Source organism: Anomalospiza imberbis, chromosome 3 (assembly GCF_031753505.1).
Source record: "Anomalospiza imberbis isolate Cuckoo-Finch-1a 21T00152 chromosome 3, ASM3175350v1, whole genome shotgun sequence".
Classification (NCBI taxonomy): domain Eukaryota; kingdom Metazoa; phylum Chordata; class Aves; order Passeriformes; family Viduidae; genus Anomalospiza; species Anomalospiza imberbis.
The window spans coordinates 91,907,223-91,932,997 of NC_089683.1; the positions used below are offsets into that span (position 1 = coordinate 91,907,223).

Below are 25,775 nucleotides of genomic sequence, written 5' to 3' on the forward strand. Positions count from 1 at the left end.
TTCAGGGAATAAAAGGTCTGTAAGCTTACCTGAGAAAAAGTTACCACAACAATTTTCTTTTTAAAAAATGGTGATGAACGACCCACAGTGAAGGGAAGAGAAGGATCCAATTTCTGCCCACAAGAGAGAAGAGTGGGTTCATGGTGGGCATCTGAAGCTGCAAGAGCAGGCACAGGATAGGGCATGGGCACGCAGGGCAGCTGCCTGCAGCTCCTGGCCAGTCTCAGGCTCTGTGGGGTCCCTTAGAGGGGCTGAATTATTGTGCCCAGGGAGCTCCCCCCAATCCTGGCCAAGTCAGGATACATTTTACAGCCTTTCTTCAAGTGATAGAAATATCAAGGGGAGGGCAAAATATAGGGGAAGGGGGGAAAGGGAGGCAGTTTTCAGTATTTGTCATTATTATAGGTTATATATACAGGAAGAAAGTTAATTAAGCTTTAAAAAATCCATCACACATCAATGGGTGCATTTTAATGAGTACAAAAAGTTGAGATGTTTACTGCCAATTAAAGTGGTTTTTAAATAAGCATTAATTAACACAGAAATTCAGAAGAAAGTTATACCTTGTCAAAGAAAGGCCAGTGCAGTCTATGCCCACTTCTGCTCCCATTCATACTCAGATAGTAATTACCACCAACCCTATATTTTCCATAATAATGAGGAGAGGCTGTCATGGCTGTCAAACAAAAACAAAACAAAAAAAAAGAAAAAAAGGTGCTGCACAAAAATACCCTCAATCTGAAGTAAACTTTTGTTTTTAAATATATAATAAAAAGCCACAGGAGACAGCGGTGTGGGGCAAGACAGTGAGTGGGGCAGTCAGGCAGCCATGCCAGGGGCAGCTGCACACACATGGCTCCTTCCTAGGGAGCAGAGACTCTGGAATTCGGGAGGAAGCCTCTCCAGACAGTCCAGCTGAAGAAAGACTGAAGAAAAGCCAAAGAACAAACAGTTCATCCCTAGTTTCAACCCTAGCACTGGAACTCGTGGAGGAGCTGATTCCCCTGTTAAAGCCAGAGGAGCTGGTTTTTTCCACAAACAAGTGCAGACAGACCAGCTCCATGCTTCCCAAAGTCAGATCAAAGCAACCACTGCAAATAAATTCAGCTTGCATGTGCACTTCCAGCTGGTGCAACTGGTGACATGGAAAACAGTACGACCCTCAATTCTGTCACTTCTCCATTCTTGAAGGATTTATTAATAATTGTCAGGAGTTTCAGCTCTACTTCAGCTACTGTCAAATCCTGAGGGGAGAGCAAAGGAAGTGATTTCTCTGATTGTTAGTCAGGTGAACGTTTAAATATCTTAGGAAAACCTTCCTTCCCCCAAATGCGTCTGAGGCACCAAGTAAGATTTTCAAATTGCCTTATTGAGAATGGCTTCTCTCCTCATTTCCCCAGCTGTGGAGAGATAAAAACCCCACTGCCTTTTCAGCCAACAGAAGAGGCAGGTCCCGTTCCCAGTGGCCTAACAAATTTTAGACAAATCTTTGGCGTAGTGTTCTTAAAGTTGATTTAAAAAAAAAAAAACCAAAACAACAAAACCCAGAAAAGAAGGCTGTAGATATGCACAGACTCCTGTTCCTGACCCTTGGCATTTCACTCAGATAGTGTGCAGCTTCTCTGTAGCTTGTGTCTATCAGGGAGTATCTGGGAGCCTTTTTCCTACTCCATGTCCACAGGCAATATCTGCAGTGAAATAAAAAAGGAGGGCATTAAAAGCCATGGAAGTTTTGTTGAATTTAGCTGGACAGGGCCCTCAGATCTTGTACTAATCTTCCTAACATATCTGATGGCACTACAGAGGAATATTTTATTGCTAGAAATAGTTGAGTGATTACTTCAGAGAAAGGACGGACGTAACACAAAAGAGTTTCCAAGTGACGACAGGAAGGAGTGTTGCTCATGCAAAATTCCACATTAGGTGTTACAAAAATAATAAAAAAAAACCACCGGCCCTTGTGATGTCTGAACTCCCTGACACTGATATATGGACAGGGGAACAGAGGAGGAAAAAGACAGGGAGAGCAAAGCAAATACACTGGGATGCTTACGAACAGAGTACAGAAGCCAAGTGTCACAAGTTGACCCTCTGTGTTTGCACTGAAATTTGACCACTCCAGACAAATTTCCTTCAGTGGGTTTTACCTGGTTGGAGTTCGGTCGACAATGGCTATTTCTTACAGTATTGTGACTCAATGCTGGTGAATCAAGACTTCAGAGGAGGAGTTACAACTTCAATTCCTAAAAAAAAACATTGTAAGACCTTTATGTTTTCCTTAGAGGGATTTGACCCAGCTCTGATTAAGGGCTGGAATAAATAAGCATTGTGCATAGAGTGGCACACCAGGAACACGGCTTGCTTTGTAACAGATGAGCTGCACACATCCAAGGAAAACACTCTGTCCATGATGACTGCAGAAAAGCCCTGTTGTATTCCATGCTAGAGAATCTCTGACTTCCCACAGAAGAGCTGCCCGGTGCCCAGGGTGGATGTACTGTACATCATCCTCTGGGACTGCCATGGCAGCAACACCTGGACACCAGCATGGGGTTCTCATCATTCAGGAGCAAGGAAAACAAGCGAGAAAGTTGTGCTGGATATAAATCATCTACACCTTTATTATTAGGGTGAGTGTGGCACTGGGCTGGGAAATAATCAGGCACCTGAGGAGAGACTGAAGAGCTCAGTCACACCAGGACCAGTGGTAGCAAACACGGTGCCTTCAGCCCCAGTTTTTCAGGCCCTCTGATGTGAGGCCATTTGAACTGTCAGTTCTCTGGGGCTGAGAATGTTCCCTCCTTCAGGCTTCTACATGGGTTGTATGAGATTGCAGCATAAAGACAAAATAGTGCTACCTCACTGAAGACAGAACAGGGTTTTTTCTCTTATCCATCAGACTTTTGGGTTGGTGTTCTTCTCCAGCTGGTCCAATTCACACTTAGTTGGAATGGGGACTATACCAGCCCCACAAATGGCAGGAATTCTTGGTGCTTTGGGTTTTGCATAATAAAAAAAAGCTAGCCTCCAGCCAAAAATCCTGTTCAAAAAGACCAGTGGAAACATCAGTCATACTATCAACAGCAGGGTTAAAAGATGGAAACCTGAAGAAACCCAATCTACTTTCAGTCATCTTCTGGAAGCTGTACTGACCCAGCTCTGAAGGTGGACTCTGATTTCAACTGACTGTCAGAGCTCTGCAGTTAGTCTCTTAAAATGATGAAAGATGAAGGACAGAAAGAAAGCTTTTGTTTAAAAAGGCCTAGCTGAAGGTTGACTTATGCTTTAAGCCAAAAGTGCTTCTAATTCTTCCAAAGCTCCTAATCTCGTTCACAGTGTTGGAATTTTTTAATATTTCTCATTCATATAGAAATATTTTAATAGACACATTAATTTGTACAGCTCTTGGGGCTCAACATACAAGCTATAAGGATGTACTAAAAAGAAGGGAACATGCTTTTAAAATGTTAGAATGGAAAGAAAGCCAACATTCTGCAGCAAACTGCCCTTGTGGTGGCTAGGAGACAAGTCAGAACCAAGTCCATCTAGAAAAAGACTAAAAAATAAATGAAAGTAAAAACTGCTGTCATGTGAATGATAAAACCAACATTCAATTAATAACTTGGTTGTAAATGGAACCCCCTCAGGAAGCACATAGATGGAGAGAGGAGGAGGAGGTATTCCCTTGGAAGTAATGTAGGAGCTGTCCAGGCTCCTAAGGCTTCAAATGAGGGTGCCTGGTCTAGCCAATAAGCAAAGCTGTGCCATACTCCTAAGACTGTATTTTATGCTGGTTTTTTGTGGCTTTTTTTAGTTAAATCAATGGAAAAAAACCCCACCTGTACCCTCTGAAATCTGTGGAAACCTAATTTCTTTGCATGCTGATCTCTGCAGCCTCATCAGACACAGCTGGCCAGGTGAAGTGTCCTTGTATAGGACATAAGCATCATGACACAGGTGTAAATCTCAATATAACCAATGTCTTGCACCAACACCAGGACTTAAAAAAAATGAAAATGTCAGACAATGTTGGCTTGTCCTGCACTTGCCAGGAAACTGATAAAATGTCTCAAAACCCAGCAGCACCACCAGGTTCAGCTCCATAAGTAGTTGCAGCCATAGGACAGCTTGCTTGTACCAACCACTTCAAGCATGCACAGCTTTATTTGTGATCCTGGAAGAAATTTACATCTCCTTCACTGCCACATAAATATCCAGTGACCCATCTCTCTAAAAATCAACTTGACAGTTCTACATTTTTTGTACAACTGAACAATAGGTTCCCATTTCAGTGAGGCCTTCTCTTTTGGTCACCCCTCAATAATAAAGCTTTTGATTAGAAAATCACTCACACACCAGAAACAGTTTGAAAGGACTAAAGAGATGCCACACTGTAAAGAGGGTCCAATGAAAATCTCAAAAGACCTCTCTCTTTTTTTCTCATTGACTGTGTGGCAGGAGCCCTGATTTATACCTCTCTACCTGTTCAAGTGACAAAGGTCAACAGAAAATTTCCAAAACGGAAACAAATCTTTAATTTTAGATACTACATTTCCAGAGATGAGGCCAACAATGTGACAAGATAGTATGCTGGTATGAAGGTGGATATTATTGTGAAATGGGTGGGAGGTGAAAAAGCAATCCCCAGGCTACAGACAGGAGGTGACCAGTAGCAGAGGTTCCATACCCCTGTGCCAGAAAAGCCAAACCAAAACATAAATCCTCACGTGCCTTTGCACACGTGCTGCAAACCAAGGTGTGGGACTGCTAAAGGGGCCATGCTGGTGCTGGTGTCACATCGCAGACAGGACCTAAGGTCTGCCAAGAGAGCTGCTACCTCCATTGTAAAGAGAGCTTGCCAGATTTTTAATTGAAAACCAAAAATTATACACTTTCTAGAGGAAAAAAATAAAAAAGAGAGAGAGAAAAAAAGAAGAGAGTAAATTCTAATTGACAAAACAAAAAAAATGGAGTACTGTGTTTCCAAGAGGGTCTAAATAAAAAGACACCCTGAAAACCTCACGTGAAACATCTCTGAGCATTTAGAGATTTCTCATGCATTGTATTGTAAAACAGCAGCTCATTCTTTTCAGAGCAGCAGAGGTAAGAGCACACAAATGATTAAACAAGCAGGTTTAACTATCTTGCACTGATGAGGAATTTGTCAACATGGGCTCAGTATTTATGCAGCTCTGCAGCAAATACTGTGTGGCTGCAGGAGTCAAACAGCTGTCTGTCAATAAAGCTATTCTCCTCGCTGGAACATAATAGCACAGACTCAACATGACCCTCAGAGGCCTCTTTAAGCTGCCTGGCTGTCTCCTCCTTCCCTATCCCTCCAGAGTCCTTCACCAGCAAGCTCTGAATTAAAAGGGAGAAGGAAAAAAAAAAAAAAAAAAGAGAGAAAAAAAGTATTAGAGTCTTTTCTATCAGTCTTAATATTAAAAGTGACTTAACCCTGGGCAAGTCAGTCTACACACACAAGCCTGAGCTAAAGCAAAGTTAGGGAAAGACAGCTTTGATTCACCACACGTGAAGGGCTACTGACAATCCCTTTTAATAGAGCTTGCAACATTAATGTAGCCAGAGCCACATGTGACACCCATTAGGGCCAGGGAGAGCACCCACGCATATATTTCAAGGAAGCAGTAGATTCCCCGGTCCCAGAAGCTGTCTTCATTACAAAAGTCTAATGCATTTTTTATTATTCAGCCTTCAGTGGAAATGTCACCTTTCTAAAGCAAGCTGTTATCATGTGTTTCCCATGCCAAACACATGGCCTCTAAGGAGAGGGTTTTATCTCTACATTTTTTGTGATTTGTATTTCTCTTTCAAGGAGCTCCATGCCTTAAGGCACCTGAAACGCTCACAGCACAAGAAGGTGAGGTTACACGGGATGCTGCCGACGAGGACAAAAAAACCCAGGGCCGGGAGCCGGCGCAGCTTCCAACAGTAGCCGCCCTAGCAGATAATTCACCTCCTTTAGCAGATTTAATTATTATCCCTGTTCTTGGTTGGGACCACATCCTCAAAGAAGCAGGGCGCCCACCAAGCGCCGCCACCGCCGCCTGACAGCGCAGCCAGCACCACTGCCCGGCGCCTGCCAACCAGCCAGATGCTGCCACATATTGGCATCTGGGGCCTGGAAAAGCAACTGCGGGCTCCGTTTGGCGGCGAATCCTGACCCCGACAACTGAAGGAGACAAAAGGAAGATAGACGGGAGTGGGGGGCGGAAATCTCTCCTGACAATTTCACTGGTAAAGATTTAGACAAAAACCTATTGTTTCATCGCTCTCCAAATGAATAAGTTTCGGAGAGGAGAAGAAAGAAAACCGGCCCGGCATATTCTAAATGCTGTCAGAGTCCAGGGTGCAAGGACAAGGGATTATTTATGAAAAGAAATAATGAGGAAACCAGATGCCTGCCTTTCTCAGCCCTCTGCGCTCCAGTCACCCTAACGGGGCTTGTGCAACCCTGCTCATCAAAGATTTCTCAGCCTTAAAACGCAGGGCAGGCTCTCAGTAACTCTTCCCATCTCTGCCACCAGCAAAATGCCCTCCGTGTTTTATAGGGAGGCCCCCACAGTAAATCAGAGGCACAGCAAAGGCTGAGGGAAGACTAGCAGATCTCACCCCAGCCAGGGAGAGTAACTGAACAGCCATATTAACTGCACCCACCAGAATAGCAAAGAAAGCAAAACATAAAAAAAAAAAAAAAAAAAAAAAAAAAAAAAAACCCACAAAAACCAACCAAACAAAAAACCCCCACGCTTATTTCACTAACACCAGGACTGAAACTACATGGGTGTGCTTAAAGTAGGAAAGCAAACAAGCATTCTATACCTGTTTCCAATAAAATTGGCTTCTCTCTGTAATTGAAGGGTATGCTCCTGACCCCAGAAAAGTCAATGGGAAAACTCCCAGTGATGTTAATGGGGCTGGGACTTCACACTGTGCAGTTGCTTTACCCTTGGAAGGTGATTAAGTCAGGACTCTGCAGTATCCCAGAGCACCTGTCGAGGGGCCTGCAAGGAGCCAGAGCAGCCAGGGTCCTTCTCAGGGGAACTCCCCTCTCACCTCACCCTATTGTGTTTGCTGGGCCCGGCAGGGGCTGGTGGCAGAAGAGTTCTCTGAGGCCAAAGAAGACATGATGCTGGATAGGATGGAGACCAAAGCAGCAAAGTAGCAAATTTTAAAATCTGGAGAAAGGGTATGTGCCACTTGGCTCATGATCCATGCTGTTGAAATAGCTCTTCTCCATGCCTGGTTTGTAAAGGAAGATTATGAGCTGGCAAATGTCAGACCACAGAGCACAAGCATGACCCCAAGTGAAGCATAGCTGGCCAGCGCCGTGCTCTAAATCATGGCACACCACCGATCTCTCTCATGGAGGCTCCTTCCTCGTTATCCCACCACCGCGCGAGGTGCCATAAAACTCTCGTTACTCACACACTGCTGGGGGAACCAATTTCCTAACGCTTTTGCAATCCCTGTACTTTCATATTGTGGGAGTAATCCTCTCTCTTTGCTTCACCAGTACATGGGGATAACAGCTGCATTTAAAAATCTGCTCCTGTGTCCCAGCATTTTGGGGCAGCATTTCAGAATCAAGGGCACAGAAAGGGCAAGAAAATCTATGACCAGGGCTGAAGGATGTAACACAGGACACGGATGGAGAGAGCTGAGCAAACCTAAAAAATACCCTGGAAATAAATGGCTCAGGTCATGGAAGGGGATGGGAGAAACTGGCACAAGTAAGGTTGCATCAAGGCAAAACATCTCTTCTCCAAGGCAAAGTAAAAAGAGGTTAGCAAGGCTCTGCTAAGGAAGACCACTGATCCCAACAACTGCTCATTCCTTGTCTGGTCCATTTCTATCCAGCTCCACCACTTGGCAGCAGCCTAGTCTAGCTTATTACCCCCAAAAGACTTTTCTCAAACTTGCCACCCTTAGGATCTCAGCAGCAAAGCATCAAGGTGACCACCCAAAGCCTACCCAAGACAACACCAATTCCCCAATGCCCAGAGCTGCACGTGTCTCCAGTGCTCCCACGCATCACAGAGCCACTGCAGTCCTCTGGCAGCAGCCCTAATCCCTCCTGATGGTCCCTGGGCCAAGAAGATGGAGACAGAGCGGCCTTTGGAGAAGGAGAGCCTCTGATCTGCCAAGAGACAGTGAGGTCCTGTTGGGGCAGCACATCAAGCTGTCACCCCCTGCCAGGAGTCTGGAGCATCCTCTCTGCTGTACCCTGATTAGCCTCCTCTGCCCCGCAGCAGGGGTGCAGGAGATTTCACTGCACAGCACCAGCAAGCAGTGGGATCACTTCCACCGCTTTGCCACTCCAAGTTGGGATTTTCTTGAGGACAACGCAACCTTTGGGCCAGGGCTGCCCAGCTCTGCTCATGCAGATGGCTCAGGCAGGAACCAGCCCTCCACCGGCCCCGCGGCGCAGCAGCCAGCCCTGTGCTGCCAGTCTCAACCCCTGCTGCCAGCAGCAGCTGCTCGGCACCTTTTAAGCAAGTCCCATTCCCCCTCTGGGAGTTGGCTCTGCCACCCCTTCCCAAACGGCAGCTGGAGCCACGTGAGGCACCCCGTCCTGGGGGCTGCCAGCATCCCTGCTGCTGCTTGGCCCAGTCCCTCATTTCCCCCCTCGCCCCCAGACCCATTCCCCGAAGCAGGAGCTACCCCCCAGCCTGGTAACCTTGCACAGACCTCGTCCCCATGCGGCGCCACGGTGTGACACCCACAGGGGGTCCAGCCCTGGAGGCAAAACCACATGGAAAGTCCTCCGGCACCGGGGTGGCCAAAGCCCCAGATCTGGTCCTCACTACACCCCAACCACCTTTGTTGGTGGGCACATGCCAAACAACCACCATTAACGCACGTGGTGCCACGAACCACTGCAGAGCAGAGCCTGTGGGAGGCTGCTGGGCAGGAGAATGGCTGAGGGGAACAGGCCCTGGCCACACAAGGGGCCTCTCCAGCAGCATCTCCCATAGTCCCCTCAGGACACCACGCAGCAAGCGCAGCAGTCCTCGGGGAACAAGTCACTGAGGGGAGGGAATGGGCAACATTCAACAGGGCGCTGCTGCAGGCAAACCAATCCTGCACACCAAACTTCTTGGGGCATGCAAACAGCTGTGGGGCTCGGATTTGAAAGCCACGGGTGTCTCAGCGCTCACACAGAGCTGAGGGCTGGCTGCCAGAGGTGCTGCTGACTGGAGAAGGACGTTGGGTGCCCAGCCACAGTACGGCACGTGCCGGGGCCCAGGAAATGGCCCCTCACATGAAGCACAGGACCAGGCAGCAGCCAGGAGCTACAGCACTCAGCTGACAGCACAGCCCTCACAGAAAGCACAAGCCCAAAGAAACTAACAATTGTACTTTTTCATTTTATTGCTGAAATCGCTACCATAAATCTCACCACAGAGGAAGTTTCTGTTTCTCCAGCTTCCTACTCAGTGTCCTTGAGAAAACAAATGATACCACACTCAAAAAAAAAAAAATCCCATAGTGGTTTACTTCACACTTCCCTGTACCTTGTTATGCTGAGTGCTTTATTTAGAGAGGGCTGACCTCCCCAGCCTTCTTCATCCCAGTGCCCTTCGCTGCGGGGACACACCAAGGAACAGGTTAGCACTGGAGAGAGGAGCCGGGTGGATGTTCCGGCGCAGGTAACCCTGCCAACTCAGCATCCCAAAGGTGCGCCCAGAGTCAGCGTGACAGTCACTGCTGTCTGCGAGGTGATTTTCACAGGAGACACAGGAGCTCTGCTACAAGAACAGAAGCTGTGAATACAGCCATTCAAAGTTATGTCCCTTGTATTTCATGAGATGCAGTTTCTCCTATAGGTCTGGGCAGGGGCCCAGCCTTACCTCACTGCAGTTCTACCCAAGGCAAGCCTGCAAACATTTTGTATCCCAGTTTTTCTTAGTAGGACACAAAGAACATTACAGGGTGGTTACACAGGGTGCAAAGAATTACCAGTTTGAGATGCCCCAAGTGTGTAATCTGCTGTACCTGAACATCCACAGAATAGGAAAATCTATAGGTTTATTTTATCGTGTTTTTCATAGACTGTAGCTAATTCTTGTGGGAAAAAAAGGGCACTGATTTGTTTTGCTGTTAGCTATTAGGTGTAACAGAAGGAAGTGGGAATGAACAGTCATACAAATGGAGATTTGCATCACAGGGCTTTGTAACAGGCAACAAAAAGAGGGTATCTAGAACATTTCAACTCATTAAAGCAAAGAACAAAAAGCACTGATCAGGTAAGGTCAGTCTTCAAGAACTAAATGTGAAGTTCAGAAAGCCAAGGTCTGAATTAGGTTTGAAAGGTTTTGTTTATTAAAGGAATACATGTAAACACCAGTACAACATAATACATGTTCAAGGAAAAAAAATAAAAATAGAAGCAAGATTGGTTTTGTGCAATTAACTCCAGACCGTGCTTCTCTTGACAAACAATTATGTGAGTCAGTGGAAATGTTACAAATACTTGTAGCATCTCAAAAGCTCATTTCTGGCAAGTCATATTGCCATTCCTTCTACCCTTCATGATCTAGATTTCCTCACTACTAACATACTTGACAAAAAATTATGTTGGTGGTATTAACTAAACCGAATGCTTTGCAGTGAGAGTGACTGATCATCTGGTTTCCGCCAGAACAGGGTTCTCCTGCTGCTGCTCACAGAAACCAGCTTGTGCTCCCGTGCTATCTTATCCTGCCTTTGCTTACGGCCAGCACACGAGCACAACCTGAACACAACAGCATTTCGAAGTAACATGGAAAATACTTTTTTGTACAGTTATCACCAGGCAAATGCAATGGGACAGATCAACACAGGCAGTGGCATTATCTGGTGGCTGGGCTAGAGAGCCCCAGGGAGGGAGTCAGGTGGCCGAGGGGAGGGAGGCTTTCCTTGAGTAACGAGCCATCTCCAAAGTCACAGCCAGGGCAGTGCTGGAAGGAAGCTCGGGATCAGCTTGGTCTCTGCATTAGAGATTTCCGACCCGCTCGGCACAGGAAGTTGTTCCTGTGGCTCACCTGAGGGAGTTCCTGTTATGAAGCCAGAGGGTGGCGGGTTGAAACGCAGCTTCTGTGAGTGATGTAATCTTGGACGGCACTGGGTAGGCAGTGATACTAGTGACCTGGTTACAGCCTGCAGTGTTGTGACAGCCCCTCTGCTGGCCTGGCGATCACAAGAAAGGGAAGAAAAAAAAAAGGAGGGGAGTGGAATAATTTTAAAAGGAAAAAAAAAAGTTTCCAGATTTCCTTTGTTTAAGTGAAGCATTTTCCTTTTCCACTTTATTTGAATACATCAACCTGGTGTCTAACAGATGGAGACTGTACAGATGCACTTTTGGGAGTGCCCGTAAAATACACTGCTAAAATACAAATGGAAGGATACCTTTTTTTTTTTTGAGTTGTAAATTCAATAATCGTTGCTGTCACCTCACTTTCCCAAAGGAATTTGCCCTTTGTTCTCCGGATAAAGCTGGGCAGAAGAAGAAAAGAGGGGGGGAAAAAGAGTGCAAGCAAAGGGAATATTTAGGAAAAAACCCATGGATACATACTCTGTACATTGCAGTGTACAGCGTTTGTACATCAGGAACCCATACAGGCAGAGCTGCTTAGCAGCACTCAGCAAAATATTCTGCATGTCTTATATTCCTCTCCCATTCTCCAGACGTTTCTAGCAAACAAACAGGTCAGCTAATTGGCTCCTGCCCAAGTCTTACCCACTAGGGTTTGCTCAGAGATGTCACTTAGTCATTTGGCATGAGCAAATCCCAGGCTTCTTCCTGTCCAAGCAGCAGAGTGGGTGAAGGCTTTCTTTGATTTATTAAGACTATTAACAAACAAACAAGGAGTTCAGAAGCTTCCTCAAGCACAAGAACATGAGCAGAAGGGTTTTTTTTCCTGAACTAGCAGCTAAAAATAGGACACTTAGAGGAAGTAAAGTTCATTAAGTGATAAAGCAGTGGCTGCAGCGATGAAAGAAGAGTTTTTCCTTTTTTATCTATATATTTATTTAGTGTTATGTGTTCTTGCTCCTTACCAGAGTGCTAAAGCAGTGTTTATCCAGCTGAGGAAAAGAAGATTTCCCTTTCTGTAGTGACTTTAACATGTAGCTCATCAAATACAATAGTCAAGAGTTTTAAACAGACAATGCCAGCCAACAAAGTACAACATTTGACAGCATTATTTGCCTTTTATATGCTTTTTCCAGAATGGGAAATGATACACTATTTTCAAGACACATTCCACAGTATTATGCAACAGCTTTCTTAATTTTTAATGGATATATTACTTTTAATGTGTCAACTTTTGCATAAAGCATTTTAGTATTTTATTTATTTTCTTTAGCGTATACCGTTAATAAATTATTTGCTTTTTCCTTCCCTACCCCCCCAAAGAGCTGCACTTAGCATAGGGAAATGGTCTTTTGACACAATAAAAAAATACTTTCAACTGGCACAGTCTATAGACACTTCCATCACCAGACAAAGCACCAGGAGGACATTCATGCCCCTGCTTATCTAGCAGTGCCAAACATGCTGCCCAGGAGTTGCCTCACAAACTTTCCTTTGATGAAAGGACTCACACACACGTAGCAACCAGCTGTGGTAGAAATAAGCCAGCACCCTATACAACCAGTGATTCCTGTTAAAAGTGTTCACTTTTGGCTCTGTTGCTCCAGCATCCTTTAGCCATTACATCCAAAGGAAGCGAGTCAGGGTGCTCCTGTGCCAGAGAAACCTGTCCAGTTGACCTGAGTTTGTTCAGAGGGCACGTGTCTCTCATCTCTGCAGATCTGCCCATTCTATAAGGGCAAAAAATGGATGAGATTTGATGTCTTCAACACCAGCAACACCAGCACCAAGACGCTCCGCAGGATTAAACTGCAAAAGCTTGACATAAAAGAAAAAAACACATGACTCAGTGAGTAAGAACAAAAACAAGTGCTTAAAAGTTCCAGAAAGGTCTAAGGTAAGGGACATCCTACTGTTTTCCTGCTCTATGAATTACTTTCAAGAGTGCAAAAGCATACTTGAAATTCCTAAAATCCAGTAAATGGAAGAAGACTCTCCTTTCCTTGAGTATCAGTCTTGCAGTCTTCAGAGACTACTGATCACAGCATGCAATTCCCTGAAGCACTGCACACTGGGACTTCATTTTAAGTGTAACCTCATTTTAAAAAGAGACAGCAGCAGCCAGAGCCTGCATCAGTAGAACTCTGGACGCTGAGCTTACTTCATGTTAACCTTTGCTCACGCCACTGTCTTATGGCTACATCAGGGATAGTGGTCTGTAACTTTCCGTTTCATAAATTTTGAGTTGGTCCTAAAATATCTGGATAATATAGCCAGCTCTCCATTTCCTAAAAAAAAAAAAAAAAAAAAAAAAGTTTTACAGAGTCCTACAAATGGCCTAAAACTGAAAAGTCAAAACCCCAGTGAAAGAAACAAAACAGTCTAATGGCTTCATGGAAATTTCCTGAAATTCAGCACCTCGTTTGCTTTTTAGTTGTACATCACATGCTGAATTCATGTGAAAAGGAAATCACAATATTTACATCTGTTTAAAGATACCAATCCATATAAAAAGGAATGCAAAGGTAAACTCCAAAGAGACTAATAAAGACACGCAAACATATTTTGCAGTTTTCAAGAAGTGTTTATACGCTATTCAATTACAGCCAGTACAAAGGCATGATCTCTTGCTTGCTTTTTCTGCAATAGCTAATAGGCTAACTTCTCCCAGTTGTCACTTGGAAAAATGTGTATTCATATCTCGATGCAGTCAACATCTAAGTGAGCCTACATCCATAAACATAGGAATGGCTCTGCTATTTGCAGTCATTGTCACACAGTTAAAGTAGCTTGCTGACAGTGAATGGTGCTGCTCTGCTATCTCCCACAAGCCACAGATGCAGCCAGGGTGTATCTGCCTTCCCTGGAAATACAGGCAGCACCAGCACAGGGAAATCACGCATGGTCACTTACTTTCTGGAGTTTGTCTTTCTAGAATAACTTTAATCTCAGAAAACAAATGTAAACTGAAACAGACACCTATGGAAAAGTCACATTACATATTTTGTTGGTAGTAGAACTTGAAGGTTCCTGAGAACAAAAACCTGAGTGCAAAATACCTAACCAACATCAAAAAACAAACTTTATCTTTCAGAAGAAATAAACAGATCTCTGTTTTTCAGATGCTGGCTAAATGAAGATGATGTTTACAATGAAGTCACCTGGACTGGAAGCCACAGCAGGAGACAACGCCTGACACAATTTTCTGTATAGCTGAACACTGATCCCGGAGAGTTACTCTGTGATGTTTTGACCTGTTTACCCTTGGCAGTGGGGGGAAGGAAAGTCGCAATGACAAATTGCTATCCATGCCAAGAGAGCTCTCTTCCTTTTCCTGACAAGGCTTCCTCAACAATGAATGGCAGCTTCCTTGGATAGTCACACAACAAAAATGTGATTTACTGCTTCATATAGCCAAACCTCCACCAGATAAGTCACCACCCTCCACTACACAACTTGATCTAACAGGCACTGGGGAGACTGTTCTCTGAATAGACATGGCCTTGTAACACAGCTGTGAGTGACAGAAATACATCTGCCACTTAAACCCACCAGTGGCAAAAGAGACATCCTATGGCATATGTGAAAATAGGCAATACATTAGTCTACAGCAAAAAAAAAAAAAAAAAATCCTGCACTGGCAGGGACACATGGACTGGACAACTTTGTTTGTCTTCTAGTCTTAATGGGAGGAATTCCCTTCATTAAATGTGATTTTGCTTTCCTTCAGCTATTTGTCTCTTATAGCATCTGTGGATGAAGGTAAAAATTTGCTACCATCCAACTATATAAATGCACATTATATAGAAATGGGATTTTTCTTCAGTCATTTCCCTTTCTACCTTTGCCAGACATGTATTTTCACCTTCAGTGACTTCATGTCACTTCGTCAAAATAGGTGGCGTCCAAACATACAGTGCCATTTCCACTAATCATTTCACAGTAACAGCGTAGAAATCAATCATCTGTCACTGGGTCTTCTCACTCACTGAATTTTCAAAATCTGTTTCCTTTGTTTTCTTCAAGAAATACTTTGTTCACTCTGCTCTGTTCAAAACTGCATCTAAGTCATGCCACTATTTATGCACCCACTAGCAAGATCCTCTTCAAAGCTGAACAGCATAATTCACATATATTGCTTCTCCTTCTCAAGTGGAACAGGTCAGATCTAGGCACCACTTCCACAGTTATGTCAAAATTAACTAGCAGAAAGATTGCATTAACTGAATTTCAAGACCCTGTACTACATGTTCAGTTATGACTACCTAAATCTAAGAGTAAACTAAAACCATCAAACAGTACTATTCCCATTAATTTAAAAATGTTGTATCAGTCTGGAAGCTTGTCTGTATTCTACAATTTTGCCTTTTGTCTGCCCTACCCACTTATCTTCTGACTACAAAAGTCACTGGATTCACCATTTAAAGTACTTTTTTTTTAAAAATGGCACCCAGAAGATTTCCTGGAATAGAGCTACACACTTTCAACCACAGCAAGGTTGTAACTTCAAATCAGGGTGCTACAGGTTTCATAGCACTTTGAGCTATTTTGCTGAATTGGCATCAGCATTTTTCACTTTAGTTCACGACAAATGTTTCCATGAACATTTAGGGCAGAATTCCTCAAATGTTCATGCATCACCAGCAGGTGTTTCCAAAGCATTTGCCAAACTTATTCTTTGAAGAAATGGCAAAGCACTCCAGTTTTCTACAGACCCAGCTGGCAGCACAAGTCAAAGTTTGCAAATGCAACAAAACAACTGGGCAAAACTCATCAGTGCTGACAAAAGGGCCACCCACGTTCCTACCAGCAGCTTTCTGTTTTTACATTTACTTCACCAGAACAAGTTAGGTAGGTAAGTATTTGTCCCATCCATACATACACATAGAGAAAACAAATCCTCCCCTCACCTACCTGCTGAATCAGTGATCTGGCCTCCTTTGATACATGGTCTGGTATATTCAAAGAAGTATGAGTGTTTATTCCTGATGGATGGCACTCAACCAGAGACTGGAGGAGAAAAGGAAAAAGGAAAAAAATAAATCAAAGCAGGAAGGTATATTTATTAATTTCAAAACTGCAGCGTTGGATTATCTCCTACTATCCAGGCAAATTTAACACACAAAGCCAAAATTCAGTGCTTCCTAGTATGAAGTACTGGTTCTGGGAGGAATGTCTACAGGTGCTGATGAGCTCCCTGAGATACAGCTTTAGAACATTTACATCTTAAGGCTTCTGTTTTATTACTCACATTTGAAGAGGCTGGGAATTTGCTGGACTTTGCTTTCTTTGTGCAGAGCTTGTCAACCAATCACCAGTTTGATTTGGCTGAGCATTCTTTGTCTCAATATACTGAATTAATGTGTAACAGCAATATATGGCTTCTACGCAGTTTCTGGAAATAATACTGGAAGTATTAAGGCAAAAGTTTTGTACATGTACAGATGGAATGTTAGAGAACTTGGATTTTATGGTAGCTAAGAGGGCAGCATAGTTTTGGTTATTTTTTTTTAGTCCTTAGTTTGGTACAGCTCTATTAAGTTGTTCTGCTGAAGGCTGAACATGTTTTGTTTCTCTGGCAGACTAAGCAAATTGAGAGTGTTCAGGTTGGCAAAACTCATCAGAGAAAGACAATCAAGGGAATCACACCTGGGCACACCACTGGTAAGAAACTACTGGCCAAGAAGTCACTTAGAGTCACTTGCCCCCAGCCATACCTTCCCAGTGAGGAGTTCAAAAAGAATGGCACCCAGGCTCCACCAGTCACAGGCTTCTGTCTCTTCTAGGATAGCACCAACCTCTAAACATGAGACATTTCAATTAATATTAAAAAGGTCAGTTACACCTTCAAAATTAACATATATTTACAAGGTGACTGTTTAATGCTGACAGAACATATACTAAATACCACAGAGCTTTCATTATGCCTGCAATTTAGTTAGCCCTTTAGCCACCTACAGATTGCATTGTTCAAGCACAGCAACACCATACATTTCATGCATAATTTGTCTTTTCCATGCATACATAGGCACTTTTGAGGCTTGTAGGCATTACAGTTATGATTTTTCTATTCTGGACAAAACTGAACAATGACAGACAGTAAAGCAAAGCATATTTAGAGATTTTACCGTGGCCAGAAGAGCTGGACAGATGAGAGTGGCCTAAAACACCCAGAAGAGCAGCACAATGGAGAGTGCAGTAGTCTACTGCATGCCTTAGTTTTGCCTTTGAGGGTAGGATTTGTCTCAAGGCTAACCCACGCCCTTTACTGGGATCCCCATGGGAGGCTTTTCACAATGGTCTCATAGAAAGATATCAAATCTGCTTCCCACAGCATAACCACAGCCAGTACTCTGTATTGCTACAGCCCAGCCCAAACTGTACATTGGTATGAAAAGTCGTTTCCCCTTGCATCCATCCCAACACTGCTATTGCTGCACAGGCACAAGGGACAGCAGGGAGGGGAGCCAGGGGTGACAGTCCCTGGCCATACACACACACACCTATTCAGTAGCATGATGCATGCAGAAAACTTGGCCTTCACTGACTCAGGCTTTAAACTACAAAAATTATTAAATACAAACACACCACGCTGTCTGCTCTAAAACAGGCAGAAAACCAGATTGCAATGAAGATGAAATCTTCATTTTGACTGTCAAAAAATTGCAGAAGCTGCACTAAAACAGCTTTGGTGGCAAAAGCCACACCAGCTCCCCAGCAGAGGACAACAATTAGCATACAGTCACATAGCTGTTGCTGTGAAGAGCAGTACAGCATAGGCAGAAAAATCCTGCTCATCATTTTATGGAGCTTAGCATGAGCATGGCCAAGGAGAGCTCCAGATGAGTCCCAGCCCAGGGTCAGGGAGAGGGAGGCGTCACCTCAGAGCTCCCCAGAGGCAGGGAAGCACAGCCATGCTGAGCTCAGGGATGTGCAGCTGCCACACAAGCTGGAAGAAGCTCAGCAACTCACAGAACTAAGCTCAGGCTGCTGTTGCAAGAGCAACAAGGAAGGATGGCTCAGACTTTGTTTCTTGAGGTAGCACATCCCTCACACTGAAAAGCTGGCTACATTTAACAGCCTTGGAATGACCAATACATTACTATAAGGGTGCCACACATGAAAATTTATTCCACTCCTTATAGATTAATGCTCCTATCAGCACCAAGAAACTTTTACAAAGATGTAACAGCAACCACATGAGGAACTGTATCAGGATAGTTACATGAATTTTTAAAATGTTATAAGATCCTATGCAAGCACCCAGATGAAGCTGAAATTACTGTAAATTGAGAGAATTTGTGTAAAAACCAAAATGTGTTCTTGCAATTAATTTTAAAGTCCTTCAGAAAGGCAGAGCTTCTAGGTAGCTATCCTTTAAAAAAAAGTAAAAAAAAAAAAAAAAAAAAAAAAACCAAACAAATGAAAAAAAAGCCACCAAAACCAAAGTTGGGCCTTTGCACACAAACCAGCTGGTGAAAGGTTTTCACAGCATTTTTCACTGAAACCTACTAAATAGAAATGCCTTTTCAGTTCAAGGGAGCTTTCTTCCCAATAAGTGAAGATTTTTATTTCTAAATTAAATTACACACTTATTACAGAATAAGGACAGCAAAGCCAAGAATTAATAAGATTGACTACTACATTCTCAGTTCCATTAACTATCCCATATTGACACACTTTAAATTTTAGAATAATGCCACAGAAGGAAATAATCCATTTTTCCCAAAGGCGTTCAGTGGGAATGGGCCTTATGAGCTACAGCCCAACTGAAAAAAAAATTACCTAAATGTGAAAGAAATACATCATTCAGAGCACAGGGAAAAGAAATTCTACCAAAAAAAAAAATTACTCAGTTTTGATGTTATTTTCCTTTATGCTGGCAGTCAGAGATGCTGATCCAATTCCCTATAGAACGGAAGTTACACTGCCTTCTTTCACAGAACTGTTCATTACAGGAAGTAGCACTGATGAAGAAAATCGACATATATAGAATAAGTCAAAAAGCAAACCAGAATCCACTTCCTCAAAATCCAAGCTCATCTTTTCAACTGGAAGAACACTTTCAATATATGCCAAAACAAATGTCACTGCAGTTCTCTGACAAGAGCAGCACTGAACTGTTCCATCCACTTTTGGCCATGACCAAAATGATACAAGTGGAATAAATTAAGAACAGGCAAGTAACACATATTTCTCCCAGGGCTGAAGGACTCAGCCCGTGTTCTCATGCACAAGCAGAAGCTGCATAACAAGTCATCTGAACCAACACAGAACACAAAATGGAAAACTCAGCTGAGGGCAACACCTGAGTCCCCTTCTTTACAAAAACTAAATTTTAGCTCAACTTTTTTCCTATTATGCAATGTCTGCCTTCCAGCTTCTTTCCCTAGGTTCCAAAGTTTCCTTATTTCAGGTTAAAATCAATGTTTTCCTTTAAAAAATAAAAGAAAATTTAAAAATCACTGTGTACACTACAAATAAACATGTTGTTTATATTTCCTTCCTTCAAACAGGTCTCATGACTTCTGATGAAATACTGATCATAATAAGGCCAGGATACCACATCAATATTACTGCATTTTATCTTGACTAAACATCATGGGAAAATTTAGAAACTGTAGATTATGAAGTGCTTTTGAGGAACACAGAGTAGCTGGCTAATGTAATATACCACACAGGGCATATGCTTTTTTTAAAGCTTCAATACTGCAATAAATCTGAACTACAATATCTGCCTTCACTAAGAAAACATTTTCATCTCAATCCATCAGCAAAGTAATTTAGATAATAAATGGTAGTGACACATAAGCTTAAGTGAATAACATGGGGATATTTGTGCCAGATCTTTCCTCCATGAACCTTGAAATGAAGGACCTTACCCGGATTTGTACAAAAAATAAACATGTGTACACATGTACACAGTGTTGGGGCTTCTAGGACTGGCAGAACAACATTTGCAGAAAAACATTCCTATCATCCTCAGATAGAAAATCAGAGAAATAATAAAGTAGGGTGAAAAAAAGTCAATAGCTCTTCCAACTTTACTGCAATTTCATTAAAGAGAGAGCTTTCCTCTTTCTCCCTTCCAAAAGCATGGCCATGACATCCAGCACCACAAAGCACAAGTCAACAGCAATGCTAAATTCTTGCACAAAGCAATTCCAAGAGCAGCCACTGGGATAACTGAAGGGAAGGAGATTTGTAAAATGCCATCAGGTTTAGTCAGAGACAGATGGTGCAGGTAAACAGCTTCACTACCCTGCACTGTCCTCCTTCCAGAGCAGCTGGTCTCAACTGAAAGGCCATTTCTTTATGGTTTCCATACTTATCTCAATATTTGCATTATACACAGCAATACCTTACTTCCTGGTAAGAGAGACATAGCTGACAACATTCTGTATTTTAAACAGAAGTGCCAGTTCCAAAGAAAAAGCAGAACTTCCCCTCTCCTGAACACATATTCTCAATAAAGCTATCTATGGCAAACCAAAGCTTATTTTCTCACTCTTCACACAGCAACGTGAACTATATACCCTATATATACCCTTCTTGCTGAAGGATTTCAAAGGCTTTTAACTACCACACCTGCCACATTTTTTTCCCAACACAGTTCCCTCCAGGGCTGACAATAATGCCTCATGACCAGCACATGCAAACAGTAGTTAACATGGAAGAAGCCAGGCTTACAGGAGGCCTTAGACATTCACTGTGCAGCTCAGGCCAGATGGCTCGTGAATCACCAAGAACAAAAACTTAATCAAAAAAATTGTGGGACAAACAGTAATATAAAAAAAATGCATCTCCAGTCAGCTCACAGGAAAACTGGTTCTAGGTGGATGCAGTGCATCCCCGGACACCTAAGAGTAGGGAAAGGCTTTTCCCTTACCCCACACTGCAAGCAGAAACAGCACACTCTCAAGTATCATTTCTGCACTGATAAGAAAATAAGGAGACCCATCTGAACTACCATCAGGTGTCTGAAAGTGTTCATGAGGAAATGGACTTGTTCAACATCCTGAAAAGAAATACAATGTTTTCCCCTTCTGTGGCCATTAAAATAACATTGCATGAAAAACCATTAGAGAGTCTGGAAATTCTATTTACCTTACAGTCACTTAATTTTAAAAGATTACTGTTTTATCATATTTTGATATCTATATATGTAAAGAAACATTTGCAGAGAATCAACTAAAATAATTCCAATCTAATTCACCCTCATCAGACTCAGTCAGCCAAGATACCATAAGATACAGTCACTAAATGAAACATTCCACAAGCAATCTGGCCATAATGCTTTGCCTAAAATGCTTCAACAATTTATAAAGCACAGTATTGAACCATCTATATTTAAGTATAAGAAGTTTATCATGGTCTTTAAACAATAAAGTAGTGAGGCAAGTCCAATGAACATTTGCTAAGATCAAATGGAGTATGAAAATAGGAGGTTTCATTTAAAAGTTATTAAAAAACATATGAGCATCTATGTTCCTCTCTGGAAAAAAAAAAAAAAAAGAAGAAGAAAAAATAATAGAGAGAACAGTGTTTGTTCTTTCTTTAAGCAGCAAGATGGAATCAAAACTTCCTCTAAAATAATCATGTGATGAAAGAGACAAAGTTTTATTACTGTTCTGTTATCAAAACAAAGCAAACACTAATTAACCTCACAGCTCCATTTATTTTCACAAGGCATCTTGTATGCTATCTTCAAGGTTTAGTCCCATCTGTAATATTAATATTACTAATAACAATAGACATAAATAAACACAGGTAAAGTATAGCTTCTTCTGGAGTTAAAAACTAGCTTTTATGACAGCCAGACTGAAACATCAGATTTTTACAAATCAACAGCTTGGCTACATCTTACTGCTTATTCTAGTTACAGAGTCTAAGAAAAACCACAAGATCATGTACTTCACCTGAAACACGTTGTGTACTTACAAGCCCGAGATCAGATTTTTTTTCAGAAAGTACCTGATGCTCTCTCGAAACCTATGCTTTCGATTACCAACTCCAAGTTCATGACATTTTGCTATTCTGGGAGCAGTCAGTTGTCACTATTTTCTGTGGGACACTCTGGGGTCTTTAGAGAGCTGTCCCACTCCAAATGGTTGCTGTAAAACTGCTACCCTAAGCCTCACAGGAACTTTCTCTGCACATCCATACCTTATTCACACCAGCCATGTATTTTTCATGTTTGTGTTTGATCCTGTTGCCTATTACCAGGGCTTTTCAAATCAAGCTAGCCCATCCTTCTGATTTTGATACCCAAAGCTCCTTCACCTACCCAGATATTTTCTTTTCTTTTTAGGATAATCCTGAGACATTAATGTCACACAAAAATCTAGGACAGAGTCAGAGATAAAAAGCAGGAAGTCCAGTCTTACACTATAACCAAGAGACCAGCCCAGCCCTCGACACCTCTCAGGGTCAATGGCACTTTAATCTACCACAGTTATTTTGCTTCTTAAACAATCTACTCAAATTAAATTACTATAATACAGAATAGCAGATTTAATGAGTGCCTGCAAACTCCTACTGAAAAACACATACACAAATAATATGCAGGTTTTTCTGCATCAAATGTCTATTTGGTAAACAGAGGCAAATAATCTTTTTCCTTATTCAGTAAATAAAAATTATAGCATGCAGGCTAATAATATCAACTAGCAATTTTTATTTTCGTGCCATCTATTTTAGGTGACCAGCTGCACTTTGCATCTGTATTTTCAATTGTTTAAGAGCAAAAGTGACATCTTTATTTGTGAGTACAAAAATCAGGTTGCACATTGAAACATTTTTGTCTTTTTTTTTGGAACAAAATCCTTTACACACAATGCCTTCTTTTTGCTTAGCTTTTGCACTGTGCACAAGTAACAGCAGGTTACATAAAACCAAATTTACCATATATTCATGTGCAGGCTTCTGTGAATGCTAGTTTGTGTAAATAAGACTTGATTATAGCACACAGCTTATGAAAGCATCAGAATAATACGATGCATTACTGATGGCCAGTTTCCTACTTACATTTTCTAGGAAGCTAAGCTCCCTTTGGCTTTAGGATCTCAAGCAGCAAATCTCCAGTTTTTAGTAAACACAGTCTGGTGAAAACTTGTTTAAACAAAAAATAAAAAAGACTCTAAAGGCAGCCCAGTTCTGAAACCTTGTCCTCCAAAAACACTACAGGGATGCAACAGAAAGCATCCCTGCTGCTGGAACAAGAACTCGGGGAGTGTAAATAAAACATCTCATTCACACATCATATTTACACAAGATGTCAGACCAGCAAGCTGCTTCTACAACATGACACTTCACAGGTTAGACTGAAAAAGTTCCTGAAAGATTTCCCTTCATGAGAAAATCCTCAACTTAAATCTGCTTTAACCAAAGATAGCCTTGACTAGGCAACAGCTGTAGACAATTCTGTCTTTCTCACAGGTATTAACCATACTGAGAATGGCTTTTTATAAAAAAAGTTACCAATTGCATTTTTAAAACTGTGACTGTCAAGAATGGAATACAATTATTACTGTATTTAAAATTTAACAACTCTTTATATTTAAGATCACAATGTTGGCAAAACCAATACTTAAAATAACAGAAGGTGATAATTTGCATTTCAAAATTCATCTATCTTGCTTTTCTCTCAATTAGACCAAAACATGTTGATTCACAGATTTGTGTGTGTGTGTTTCTTTTTTAAACTTATTTATAGAGCAGAATAATGGCCCCCCTGCTAGGCTGGCATTTGCTCAAGTTTCTGTCCATGTAAATTGAATCTGTTACTGGAATTTTCCCCACTTCAGAATACCAAGGCACATTAACCAAGAGATAAAGAGATACATTGCTGATACAATCAGCCACCAGGCAGGTGGATAAAGCAAGGGATTTTTTGTTAGTTTTCGTGGGGATTTTTTGGACAAATATGTGATAAGAGTTCTCAGGGGGCACGGAGAGCAAAGGGCTGTTTAAACAGAAGTGAATCATTCTCATCTGATCTGCTAATAACTTTGTATTCAGACATCAGCTGCTCCGCACACTTTTAAATGTTCAGAAAACAAAATTACTATAAAGAGGAGGAAAGTTAAAGGGAAAAAAACACATAAACCTCACTATAGTCACCTTAGCCATATTAACATAGCAGAAATTCTCAGTTACATGTGTTTAACTTCTTATTTAAAAGCAAATAGGTCATTCTTAGCCAAACCCCCACAGATTTACTTGAAGTGGTGTTGAGTTTATATGTATGATTTATAATCCAACGTTTCCCTTGTGAATTAGAGAAACAACATTTGACTTATCATAGGTGAACAGCAAAGATGTAGTTTGGACATTAATCAAAGTGTAGCACAGACACTATTTTAAGCACCTGCAGACACTTTTGTCAGTGCCAGAGCTGGTTCAGGAACTTTTGGGGTTTTTTTAAATTGAGCAGAACTGTACAGCAGTAAAGAGTTGCCCAGCCACACCAACCGATTCAGCAGCACCGTAACACACCTCGAGCTTGCAAGCACAACTCTTGATGTGCAAATCATTACAAATGAGCCGCATCTTCCGTCTCCAGCTCTTAGGAGAAGTTAAGCAAATTAGGGGCAGCCAGAGCGACAGCAACATCCATTAATGGTACAATGCCACCTCCCGTCGGCAGCGGGGAAGTGCCGCTCCTGCAACAGATGCAGCCCCGCTCGTAACTTACGCACGATGCAAAATGACCACTGCTATTTCCTACAGAACTAATTATACTGCTTGGGGAGCGGGATGCAGCTTTTTCAACTATTCCCTCTCCTCGTCTTTTTGACACTTCTGCATTTATAATCGTTGCAGGTGTTCTGTTATTTTATATATGCACTGCATGATGTCTTTTTGACATATGCATTCAAATTGCCTCTCCACTTTTTCTAAGACAACAGGAGCTGAACAAGTCCCTGCGCTTCACCAGGGCAGGGATCTGATCACTGCTGCTGTACCCACACTGCCTTGCTTTACCTTAATGCAAGGTTACACTCTGGTGCACAGAAAGCCTTCAACACAACATCCTACATCCTGCAAGCAAGTTCCACATAGGTGATCCTCTATTTTACTTTGGCCCTGCAAAGCTTCCACACTAATACATTATTATCCCTAGCCCATCCAGCCATTAGTTTTCAATATATTAATTGTAGAATTCAGACTCCATGTTTTTCTTCAACAAATAAAACAGCTTAAGGTTTAAATACATTTTCATGCACTTTACTGCAAAACACTTTAAAACTTAAACTGTGCAAAAGCAACATCTTCAACCTCAACAATTGAAAAGACACAATTAATTCAAATACATGTTTAAAATTTTCATATAACTCTGCAATACAATTTCCTACCTATTTTAAACTGAAGATATCCTGCAATGTGTTTAAATTTCACATTCATCCTCCCCTTTTTCTGCCTCTAAAATTTAATCCTCAAAAATCAATGCAGAAAAAGAACTGCAGCCCTAAACTCATCATCTGTTCTCAGTCTCCAACAGCACACCCTAAAAAGCAATGTTTATTGATAGACACCTTTCCTTTCTTGCATACATTGAAAGAGTGCACTAAATTGTTGAAATCAGGTAGAATACAAGTTATCATATCCAAATCTATTCTATCTCGAATTCTGTTAAAAGCACACAGCAAGCTAAACACACGATTTTTACAGGCCA

The 25,775-nt window shown here is 42.0% G+C and overlaps 1 protein-coding gene and 1 long non-coding RNA gene across 7 annotated transcripts in view; both read right to left on the bottom strand.

Annotated features, from left to right (window-relative positions):
• Positions 1-732: 732 nt before the first annotated feature.
• On the bottom strand, positions 733-4,930 carry LOC137471403 (uncharacterized). Its single transcript, XR_010997570.1, has 2 exons — positions 3,840-4,930; positions 733-2,535 (listed from the first exon to the last, which is right to left on the bottom strand). It is a non-coding gene; the product is annotated as an uncharacterized lncRNA (long non-coding RNA).
• Positions 4,931-10,324: 5,394 nt separating this feature from the next.
• The window catches only part of RPS6KC1 (ribosomal protein S6 kinase C1), an 86,499-nt gene continuing 71,048 nt past the window's right edge, over positions 10,325-25,775 (bottom strand). For 3 of the 6 annotated variants that reach the window (XM_068185712.1, XM_068185709.1, XM_068185714.1), the window contains 3 exons: positions 16,816-16,898; positions 16,013-16,108; positions 10,325-12,916 (listed from right to left, as the gene is read on the bottom strand). In XM_068185712.1, the coding sequence (XP_068041813.1) occupies positions 12,806-12,916; positions 16,013-16,108; positions 16,816-16,898 (290 nt within the window). In that variant the 3' untranslated portion in view covers positions 10,325-12,805. Of the gene's footprint in view, positions 13,387-14,003; positions 14,129-15,086; positions 15,301-16,012; positions 16,109-16,815; positions 16,899-25,775 lie in introns of those variants that run through there. The other 3 variants (XM_068185710.1, XM_068185711.1, XM_068185713.1) reach the window with 3 other exon arrangements.